Source organism: Cryptotermes secundus, unplaced genomic scaffold (assembly GCF_002891405.2).
Source record: "Cryptotermes secundus unplaced genomic scaffold, Csec_1.0 scaffold443, whole genome shotgun sequence".
Lineage (NCBI taxonomy): Eukaryota > Metazoa > Arthropoda > Insecta > Blattodea > Kalotermitidae > Cryptotermes > Cryptotermes secundus.
Window position 1 is genome coordinate 138,122 of NW_019731576.1, and position 12,472 is coordinate 150,593.

A 12,472-nucleotide genomic window follows, 5' to 3' on the forward strand; every position below is an offset into this window, starting at 1 on the left:
AAAGGGAACGCCTAAAGACTTCTCATCAGGATATTGAACTGAAAGAGAAACAAAAGCCTATCACTGACTATAATAAGTAGGGGAAGGTACCGACCTAAAGACAGCTACTGCAAATATACACGTATCTTCTAGTAAGAATGAACATGCATAATAAGCAGTATATGAAATTATTCAGAAGATTCCTAAATGTCATATCACTGAACTCTGGGATGATTTAAAGGCACAAAACTAGAAACTGTATTCAACAGCGTTAGTAAACTGATGGAGAATCCCCTAAACCTGTGACTTTGAATATAAGTAGTTGATCACTACATAAGAACATAAAGCTGTACCTGTAACAGGCTGTGGAGGCCCATAGGGTTGTGAGACACCAAAGCTCCTACATTTTCTAGACAATTGGCAACAGATGGTAGTGAGGTTGTCAGCATTAAATGTGGCTGCCCTTTATCCCAGGAAGATTCCTGGTACTCATTTCTGTTAGAGGCTCAGTTGACTGCAGGACCACAGTGCGGCTGAAAGGATTAAGTCAATTGAAAAACCCCAATGACCTCATTGGGAATCGAGCCCATGATCTTTCGGCTTGTAACATAATACCTCAAATGACTATGCTACCATGTGCCCCCAGTGGTGTCCACAAAAAATCTGAAAATCGAAGACACATGCATTACAAACTGATCACCATGCAACAGATCATTACAAAACTGAGAAATATTTCACTCACAAAGTTCCATCTGGAGAAAAGAGTGTACACCACAGAGGAGACGCACAGAGCCAACAAAAATATAGAAAGACAAGATTTTGTAGCCCGTGGTGTAATGTCAGGCTGTGTTTAGAGGACTGCTTAGAAGCTTATCATATATAATTTCTTTTCTAAGGTAATCAAAAATATTTTAATACTCTTTCAAAATTCTCTTAAAGTGCAATCCTTATAACCAAATTTTATGTTCTTTTACAAATACAGTGTAATCCCCCCCAAATTTGGCACTTCCTCAAAATATAATGTTTATGGGGTGTAAGTACTTATATTACCCTGTGCATTGTCTATAATCTAATTCTACATTCTTTTCTCAATACACTGTCAACTGTTTGCCTTTAAATTGCCTAAATCTTTCTTTAGTAAAAGTTGCATTTCTGGGGTGAGATTATTTAAATGTCCCATCAACCACACAGGAAGTTTCCTTATAAATGTCATATGTCACCAAAGAATTAATCAACTGACATGGCCTACAGCTCGAGAAAATTGTATTAACTTTAGCTGCTGCTCAAGCTTCAGATTTTACAGCAGTCAACCTGATTTTCATAAAACAAGAACCTAAAACATTTAATTTTAAATTGTTCATGCCTGATATAAATCAAGCATACTATTGTAGGCTTGTATTAAATTTAACTGAAAGATTTTGAAATGTATCAAAACAATGGACATGACACATTCCATTTAATACCAGTGTGTAAATATCATGAGTATGATATGCTGTCTGCCTCATCCTTTATGTTAGAGGCTCTGCAGGAACCATGTCTGGGAAAGCAGGGCTTATGGTTAAAACTGGCATTCAGAGAGTGTTTCTGGATTGACTGTAAGTTTTAAAAATTACAGATAACACCCTTAAAGATAAAATAAATAATTTTAAAATAACTATTTTGTGTTGAAAATAAGTATTCATTTTTATGATCATGGTAGTTCAAAGACATATGGAAACCACAGTCTTTAACATTTACAGCTATTTCCTGCTGCACAGCAGAGATGTGTAAAACTTATTACCTTAGACTTGCATTATGCTCGGAAAATAACATACAAAACTAGTCAGCTCTGATTCTGAGATACACTATCACATATTCCATTGACACTACTGGTTGAGAAAAGTGCTCAAGAAGTGCTTAATATTAAGACAATTTTCTGCACTGATTACATGAAGGGAAATTTCTACATTATGGAAGAACACTCTAGGAAATAAGAACTGAAGAAAATACACTACACTGGGAAGACCAGCAAATGCAACATAACAAAGGTTTTTCTGAAGACTTTCTAGTGAAAATACAAACAAAGTGTTTAGAACGAATGGTGCTAAACTGCCCTAAGCTCAATTTACACATTATTTTATAAAACAATTTCATTCACATTAAATATTACATTTTTATTTTAATATTCAGCACTTTCCCTACTTAAACATCACCCTCCTATAATCTCATATAAGGATAACATTTTTTATGTGAGTCATAATGTTATTATTTAGTAACCTATGCCTTACAGCTTCTAAAAGAAATCATAAGCACACATAATTATGCAACCTAATACTGTCTCTTACAAATATCAAGTACACATTACTGGACTCCAGAACCATTTTTGTCAATGACAGCAATAAAAAAGGCACTGCTCCACATGTTTTACTACTGTGCCAGCTACAAAAAGCAGCAGAGAGTGGTTAAAATATGCAGTGATGATGGATGAATTCTTGCAATTAGGCCCGTAAGTAGCCATGGATTGATGGGGATGATGTGCCACGATTGAGTCGCCTTCCCCTAGAAAAAAATTTCATAAGTTTTAAAGAATACATTTCTGTAGCATGTTCGCTGATTGCAGCCCAACAAGCCACTTGGTGTGGGGGGGGGGTTAAATAATACAATATGAAACACGACACATTTTTACTAAACCTGAAAACGGTGATTAATATTTGGTGGTGTTATTTCCTCAATGGTAGACATAATGTTTATACTGTTACTAGGTAGCATTGTGAACGCCATGGTAAGATCATTATATGTAGGTAAGTCAACAAGTAAGTTACAAATGGATATAGAACTTAAATAAGAGTACTCATTTGAAAAATACTTTTTATTTCTGAACATAATCTCCCTGTACATTGAGGCACCTGTCCCATCGTTTCACAAGCCCCTGAAAACCAGCAGCATAAAATTCTTTGGGCTGCTGTCGGAACCAGGCATGTTCACACGGCATGGCCTACCTCATAATGCATGACAGGTTAGGTTTTCACAAAGTCTGTGCATGATGGGTGCCATGCATGCTGATCACACAACACAAAATGCAAAGAATGGGTCTGGTATTACAGCATCTCAATTGCTACCATGATGAAGGACACAATATGCTAGCCCAAATTGTCACAGGTGATGAGTCTTGTGTTCACTATTACCAGCCCGAGACAAAGTGTGCACCAATGCAGTGGAAACATCCCACGTCGCCTGCCAAAAAAAAAGTTTAAGGTGACACCATCCTACAGGAAAGTGATGCTCACAGTCTTCTGGGATCACGAAGGCATACTGCTCACCGCATTCCAGCCTCAAGGCGACACAGGATGTTTCCACAGCATTGACACATGCTTTCTCTTGGGCTAGTAATGGTGAACCCAAGACTCATCACTTGTGACAATTCGGGCTAGCATACCGTGTCCTTCATCGTGGTAGTGACTGAGATGCTGTAAAGCCAGACCCAATTTTTGCATTTTGTGTTGTGGGGTCAGCATGCATGGCACCCATCATGCACAGACTTTGTGAAAACCTAACCTGTCATGCATTATGAGGTAGGTCATGCTGTGTGAACACGCCCGGTTCCAACAGCGGCCCAAAGAATTTTATGCTGCTGGTTTTCAGAGGCTTGTGAAACAATGGGACAAGTGCCTCAATGTACAGGGAGATTATACTGAGAAAAAAATCATTTTTCAAATCAGTACTCTTATTTGTTTAAGTTCTGTATCCATTTGTAACTTACTTATTGACTTACCCTCATACATGAGATACAAAACTGATTCACAGCTGATCCATAAACTGCTAGAAGAAATACTAGTATCACAAATGGACCTATTAAGTGTAAAGCTATAGGTGGATGTTTGTAACTTCTAGTAATATATACTGTATAACCTTATTACAGTAGTTTGTTTTATTGTCAGTTAGCTATTGTTTATGTTAAGTGGGTCTTTTGTCACCACAAATGCTATATCCTTAAGCTTCAGTAACTATGTTATGCAAGAAGTTGCAGACAGATAATGAGCTTAGACACTGGTCTGTGTGCTAACAATAAAGAAGAGTAACATATGGACTTGGTTTTGTTACTTCACTAATGTAAATAATGTCATACTGGGTGAAGATTTATGTTATGTTACTTCATGAGTTACAGAACATAAAAAATGTGATGATTTCTGTCTTTACTTGTTTGGATTTGAGGCTTTATCATCTCTAAACCACATGAACATGGGTTTACTAGCATCATCTTCACTTAGTGAGTTGTCACTGAGAGACTGAGAAAAACGTCACATATACAACTGACCTCACTAGCACATACTGTTATCAATCCAATAGTTCATATCAGAGGACTTGAACATCTTGTAAAAAGTTATTCATTTATAGTTCACTTGTTTCTCCCACCACCTGTGCTGACAGATCAGTAACTGTGCAATATGCAAGGATTGTTGTAATAACAATATTTGTAATACAAGTTTGTGATTGGAAATATCCTCTTATTTATAATATGTGAATGGGAATAGCATGAATTTGAACAAAATTTGGTCCACCAGGGCTGCATCCATAATACATAATTTTAATCCATTCACTAGAAAGTGTTCTCGTCTGCTTCATATTCACACATAATTAATGGTTAAGGAACACATGGCAAAGGAGAACTGCAGAAAACTACAACAAATCTAAAATTGGAGAGCCAGCACCTCCTAAACATAAAAGCCATTTGTTACTGCTTAGTGGTAAATACTGCAAAGAACAAGGCTTGGAATGAACACTAAATCTTTCATTGCTGTGGGTTCTTTACTGATTGGGTACAGTCAATCACCCACTAACACTGAAAGAATGAGATAGGCATGTCTTTTTGGAACAACCAGCTATGGCAAATACAAAACTTCATCAAAATCTATACAGAATGAATTTCTGAAAGCTAAAAACTGTTCTTACAGGGATAAGATGCTAATCCCTTCTGAAATACAATCCTTCAAGGCATACACACTTGCTCCAGTGCTGGGATCACCTCTCAAACTGCAAACAGGCACTATGTGGTAATGCACTCTTACTACTCAATCACACTCCACACACCGAATATATTGAGCACTCTAAAGATAGAAATTAATCCAACTCATTTTTTGTTATACAGAGCACACTTTTTTACTCAAAATTATTTAAAAAATACTGCTACAAACTAGTACCAGTAACTAAATGAAGTGTTACTGTCTGTCGTCTGAAATTACCTTAAAAATGTTCAACACGCTTGTCAGTGGTTAAAAGTGTAAGAAACGTCATCAATTTCAACTACCTGAAAAAGGAAAGAAATAAGAGATGGTTCCAGAAATGTTTTGTTTATTTACTGAAATAAGTCCTTAAAATTAAAAATAAATAAAAAGCTTCAGAATGAAAATTTCTCTGCCTCAAACAGCGTTTCTCTTCCTCACAGTCTGTTTTCTACTTATAAATTCAAAATTAAATCCTTTAAGTCTTTTAGAGACCTAACATCTTTGAGAGTCAAGATATAATATAAAATATGTAAAATCAACATTTGCCTAACATAATTATTTTTTATACTGAGGAGTTGCTAGCCTCATGCCCAACCCTCTAGCTGGAGGACCACCCCTTGTCGGCTGTCCACAACTGCACAATATTCTGATAGAGTTTGGGATGCCCATGAAACTAGTTAGGTTGATTAAAATGTGTTTAAACAAAACATATAGTAAAGTCCATAATAGTCTAAAACAAGGAGATGCTTTATCGCCACTCCTTTTCAACTTTGCTTTAGAATATGCCATTAGAAACGTCCAGGGAAACCAGGTGGGACTGAAATTAAACGGGACACATCAGCTGTTGGCCTACACCGATGATGTGAATCTACTGGGTGATAATGTAGATACCATAAAGAAAAACACACAAATTTTAATTGATGCAAGTAAAGAGGTTGGTCTAGAAGTAAACACAGAGAAAACTAAGTATATGTTGCTGTCTCGTCACCAAAGTGCAGGGCAAAATCATGACATAAAGATAGGAAACAGATGTTCTGAAAATGTGGCACAGTTCAGATATTTGGGAACAACGATAACAGATCGAAACCTGATTCAGGAGGAAATTAAGAGGAGATTGAACTCAGGTAATGCTTGCTACCATTCAGTCCAGAACCTTTTCTCTTTTCGTCTGCTGTCCACACACATAAAAATTGGAATATACAAAACTATAATTTTGCCTGTGGTTCTATATTGGTATTAAGGGAGGAGCACAGACTGAGGGTGTTTGAGAACAGGGTATTGAGGAGAATATTTGGACCGAAGAGAGATGAAGTGACAGGAGGTTGGAGAAAACTGCATAATGAGGAGCTTCATAACTTGTACACTTCTCCAAGTATATTTAGAATGATCAAATCAAGGAGGATGAGGTGGGCAGGGCATGTAGCACAAACGGGGGAGACAAGGAATGCATATAGGATATTGGTGGGAAAGCCAGAAGGAAAGAGACTACTGGGAAGACCAAGGCATAGGTGGGTGGACAATATTAAAATGGATCATAGAGGGGTAGGATGGGATGGTATGGATTGGATTGACCTGGCTCAGGATAGGGACCAATGGAGGGCTCTTGTGAACACGGTAATGAACCTTCGGGTTCCATAAATTGCTGGGATTTTCTTGAGTAGCTGCAGAATTGGCAGCTCCTCCAGAAGGGCTCAGCTCCACGAGTGAGTAAGTAACTAATGTACAATCAAATCTGTTACCTGGGCCAATGAAGAGGAGAAGATGCATGAATAACTGATATTCACAGATAATCCTAGACACATTGTATTTTGTCATTACTACACAACACAAATTACACTCAATCAGTTTTTATATACTAGGTTTAGACAAAAAACCTGGAAACACTACAGATACTGTACACATTTCTTTATTACTATGGTACTGGACCTCTTTTTGCCTTGAATACAGCCGCAATTCTTCTTGGAATGGACTCAAACCAAGTTTTGAACAGTCTCTAGTTATGCATGTATAAGGGGTGGGCTTTCTTGGCCCTTGCAACACAACAACAGTGATCTATTGTGCCTTCAGTCTCTAGTTAGCACATTATACAATTCTTCTTGAGGGACACGCGGTAGCATAGTTGGTTGAGGCACTATGCTACAAACCAGATGGTCGGGGGAGTCCAAGTCCCAACGACGTCATTGGATTTTTTTCAATTGACCTAATCCTACCAGCCACACTATGGCCCTGGGGTTGACTCAGCCTCTAACAGAAATGAGTACCAGGAATTAATTAAATAATGTTCCTGGGGAGTAAAGCGCGGCCGGCGTGTAAGGCTGACCTTACCGCCATCTTTGAGCCGACTGTCTAGATAATGTGGGACTCTCAACGTCTCACAACCCTATGGGCCTTCACGGCCTGTTACAGGGATAGCTTTACTTTACTTACTTTACCATTCTTCTTGAAGAACATCTTCAAGTTGCTTTAGAGAAGTTGGAGGTGGGAATCTGTTCCTCACTCTAGACTCCCAAACTGACCAGAGTGGTTAAATGATGTTCAAATCTGATAATTGTACTTGCCAGGGAAGATGAAGAAATTCACTTTCATGCTCTTCAAACCATGACTCAACAGTTCCAGCTGTGTGAATGGGAGCATCATCATCTTGGAAAACTACGTCATTCATAAATAACATCTGGATCATGGGATGCACCAGATTACCCAAACTGTTCATGTACTCCCTAGCAGTAATTTGGACATGAAGGGTGACAATGGGACCAAAAGAATATTGTACCATGACATTGCTGCCCAAATCATCACAGAACCTGCCTGATGTTTCACTGTTGGAACCAGGTATTCCAGATTGTAGGCTTCCTTAGGTGTTCTCCAAATGTAAACCCTTCCCAGTGTAGGGAACAGTGTGAAGGATGACTCATCTGACCATATCATGCATGTGTTTCCAGTTCTCTGATGTATGTGTTTTATGCATCTGAGCATTACCTTCAGTAATCAACAGGTTCAGCAATTGCAGCCTTACCACGGATTTGTGAAACTCATATATCAGACAGTTCTTGTAGAAATGGTCTTCAAAGATGAATATTCAGTTCTGCTCTCACCTGTGCTGCAGTAGTTCGTAATGTTTCAAAACAGCCTTTCTCAATGTACAACTTGATTCTTGCCCACTGTTCCTCTTCGCTGTCTTCCCATGATTTGTGTATGCTGGCATAACCCTAGAAACTGTCGTTCTTAATACACCTAATAATGTGGCAGTTTTTATCAGAGATTCTCCAGCTGAACATGAACGAATGATCTGTCCTCTTTCAAAATCAGACAAGTCTCCCATTTTCTGATTCTTTCACACGAACTGTTACTCAACACAATCACTAATGCGCTTACACAAGCACTACAGAGTGTTGCCAACTGAAGTTCTTTTGATGTAGCTAACAGAAATTCTATTCCTCAATTTTTCAGTGTTTCCATATTTTATCCACCCTCTATATACTGTAATGTTCACCTGTTTCAGTAAGTTGTTTAGACATTTTCCTACAACAGTTTCAGTTTCCCTTGAGCCTGCTGAAAGCCTCAATGACTCATGCAGTCTAGTGAAGTCTCAGCACTGTGTACTGCTCCACTACAATTAAAAAGATCAGTGTGTCCTTCCCCTTGACTCTCACCTCTCACCCTCATCCCAGTCTTGCAGCAGCAATAGCTGCATCGGTCTTGTACTGAAAGCCAGACCTGCTTTCCAGCCATTCCTCAATGTCTTCTTCAATGACATTTACAAATCCTTTCAAAACAATCACCAAACCAGAAACTTCAGGTCAATTTACCCTGAAAATCATTTTTATTTTGATCTGTAAGAATTTCCTCCATCATTGAACAAGTCTTATGGGTTTCAGTGAAGCCAACACTGAGACAACTTGATCGAGTATTCTCAGTTTTCCCCAGGATGTCATAACAATATTATCTCAAACAAAATTACCATTCACTGAAACAAGCACACCTTCATCCATATGCTATATTATAGCTGAGATGCTGGGAGGCAAAAACTTTACCTGAAGACAGTGTTCTGGGATAAAAAGGTATACTGTTCAACAGCAACACTGCTTTCTGTACAAAAAAGTTAGTATTAGTTCATGCCTCATCACCAAAGAGGCAATAAATACTTTTTGGAACTATGATACAGAGCAATGAATCATTTGGAAACTGTGGCAAAGACCAAATATTTGGGAAAATCAATAAGAAATTATGTTCACAACAAATGTAGACCAGATAACATTTTGGGAATGCTTGCTGTCATTCAAATCAGAACTGTCTTCCCTTCTCTTGCCTCAAAACATTAAAATATACAGTAGCATAATTTTACCCGCTGTTCTACATGGAGCAGAAAATTATCTCTTACACTCAAAGAATAACACAGTGATCATGTTTAAGAGCAAGGTGCTACGGAACAAAAGGCTGGACAAAATTGCATAATAAAAGTGGTCTATAATCTATACTGTTCACATATTATTTCAGGAGAGGAAAAACTAAAGGATGATGAGATGGCCAGGACATGTAGCATGCACTGCAGTTGGAAAATGTGGATGGGAAAATAATATTAAAATTAATCTTAAAGAAAGAGAATGTAAGGATGTGGAATTCATCTGACTCAAATGGCATGTTCTACTGAACATGGTAATGAACCTAAAAGTTCCATAAAGGTAGTGAATTTAATGACTAACAGATTCCTTAGTTTCTCAAAAGAAGACTCTACTGCACAGTTAGTTTCATGTGAGTGTGAAACTTGGTCCCTCATCTTAAGGGAAGAGGGTATCTGAGAATAGTGCTGCAGAGGATATATGGATATAAGAAAGAAGTAAGTAGCAGAGGAAAAGACAAACCAAGAGCCTATACACATTACAATGTCTCTTCAATACTGTCACTGGATCATTACTAGTTACCACAAAGCCAGCTAGCAAACTGTAGACCCAAGAGCCTGCTACTATACTTACACAGTCAGTCAGATTGCTTCTCATGTCAAAATGCCACATGTGCGGTACACACTTGAACAATTGTTCATGCATAATACCTGTGTAAAAAGTAGTTGTGTAAGAAAATTAAGGAGAAGATTATGGTATAAATCTCAAGATGTTCCAGACAGAGAAAACTATTCCTACAATTATAAATAAATTTTATATAGATATGGTTCATACTGGACAAAGAAGAGCCAAATCAATATACTGGGTGAACTGAAGATAAACTGGACAAAATCATTGCTAGTCATGAATATTATTCTTGAAAATTCTTCAGAAAACGTGCACAGGAGACCAGCTTTCAAAAATAGCAGCACAAACTCCTGAAACTCAATAAGGCAACAGATACTGGCTCGCATATAATGCATATTGCTTGCTTCAAAGTAGCTGTTCAATGACTTACTCAGGCAGTATTCAAGAGACTGTAATGTTCACAGGATCTTGGTGTGCCATGTCTTGTCACTACCTCTCTGAATCTGTGCAGCCCAGGCTGACATATGGAGTAACTGTTTCTTCTGCCTGAGTGTCTGAACAATTTTATAGTAACACTCAGATCACAATGTAGCATGTACACGCACACACACAGTAAGATTAGAAATACAGATAAACTGCAGTTGGAAACCTTACAGAAAAAAGGCCTCTTGGAAGCTGTAGACATAAATGAAAGGATAATATTAAATTGGATCTTAAATGAAACTGAGTGTCAGAGTGTGCAACAGATTTAACTGGCTCAGAATAATGTTCTTGTGAGAACAGCAATGAATCTGCAGACAGCATAAAAGGTTTCTAATAACCCTATCAGCTGCATGACTGTCAGCATCTCACGAATAACTCTGCTCCATGAAGCTAGTTGCCCATGAAGACATTCTATGTCAATAAATGCTGGCACAAAGAAACACCTCAGAGTTACTGCCTAGACAGAACAGACTCAAAGAAGGAAATACTGTATAACGTGACAGCATCCTGTATAATCTGCACACCAGTCACATTACAATCAACATCTGCAATAAAATGTCACTAATCTGACACTACCTATCAGTGAATGTCAAGAGTGGCATCATACACCGAGGACTTAACAGGAAGCATGACAGTAAAGCTGCACACATTCTTAATCTTGCCACCATATGCAGATGTGCGCTGTATCATTCTGTGCTACACCACCTAGGAGAGGGAGCATATGGTAGCGTAGCTGGTTGAGGCACTATGCTACAAGCCAGAAGGTCATCATTTCAAGTACCGATGAGGTGGATCTTATCAATTGACTCAATCCCTCCAGCTGCACTATGGCCCTGGGGTCAACTCAGCTTCTAACAGAAATGAGTACCAGGAATTTTCCTGGGGGGCAAAGGGTGACTATGCTACAAGCCAGAAGGTCATCAGTTCAAGTCCCAATGAGGTGGATCTTATCAACTGACTCAATCCCTCCAGCTGCACTATGGCCCTGGGGTCAACTGAGCATCTAACAGAAATGAGTACCAGGAATTTTCCTGGGGGGCAAAGGGTGACTATGCTACAAGCCAGAAGGTCATCAGTTCAAGTCCCGATGAGGTGGATCTTATCAACTGACACAATCCCTCCAGCTGCACTATGGCCCTGGGGTCAACTCAGCCTCTAACAGAAATGAGTACCAGGAATCTTCCTGGGGGGAAAAGGGTGGCTGGTGTGTAAAGCTGACAACCTTATCACCATCTGTGAACAGACTGTCTAAGAGAAAATGTGGGAGCCTCAACGTCTCGCAACCCTATGGGCCTTCACGGCCTGTTAAAGGGATAGCTTTTACCTTTTTTACACCATCTAGGAGACTTAATGCAAGCATACAATAGTGTATTGTAACAAAAGGGGGGCACTATGGCATATTTCTGATGTAGCATTGGGTTTAGTTATAATTAGTAACACAATCAGTGGGTCGCTATAACAGTACAGTAACAACACACATATTTTCCCTTATAATATTAAGGTATATTAAAAAACACTGGTTGCAAAAACGAACGATTTCTGGGCAAAAATTTCAGGCTGCAGAAGAAGCTGGATTAATCTGTACTTAATTCAGATCATGTTCTGCTGAAGATGTGTACTACTTCCTGCATGTCTGGTTTCTGAATACTTCTGAGAGGAATATTTTCTAAATAGTGGTTCATTGGAGTACTTGTAATCCCGAACACGGGCCATACATTGAAACAATGACCATCTATCCCAAAATGTTTGCCACTGTTAGCAAGATATCTCTACCATATATAAGCAGTTATACCTGTAAGCATCTCTGGTAGGTGTGTCTCCAGATTGCAGGCTTTCTCTTGATGCATTGCGACATGAAGCCAGTTTTGATTCCAATGCCTGCAATGTGAAAAATGAGCATTCAGTATTTAAAATGTGTAACATAACTCAGTTCTGGAATATAAGAGCTAAGGAAGATGACTGAGTTACAAGAATTTAATTAAAAAATAACATGATTTATAAGAAACAAAAGTAGAGGGTAAGAGTACATGCAATATTAAAAGACAAAGTAATATACAGGCAACC

The 12,472-nt window shown here is 38.5% G+C and overlaps 1 protein-coding gene across 5 annotated transcripts in view; it reads right to left on the reverse strand.

Annotated features, from left to right (window-relative positions):
- Positions 1-586: 586 nt before the first annotated feature.
- Positions 587-12,472, reverse strand: part of LOC111867133 (nuclear distribution protein nudE-like 1-B) — a 58,081-nt gene continuing 46,195 nt past the window's right edge. For 3 of the 5 annotated variants that reach the window (XM_023856673.2, XM_023856674.2, XM_023856675.2), the window contains exons 8-9: positions 12,201-12,286; positions 587-2,517 (exon numbers count right to left, since the gene is read on the reverse strand). In XM_023856673.2, coding sequence (XP_023712441.1) covers positions 2,457-2,517; positions 12,201-12,286 — 147 coding nt within the window. In that variant the 3' untranslated portion in view covers positions 587-2,456. Of the gene's footprint in view, positions 2,518-5,198; positions 5,264-12,200; positions 12,287-12,472 lie in introns of those variants that run through there. The other 2 variants (XR_002843295.2, XM_023856676.2) reach the window with 2 other exon arrangements.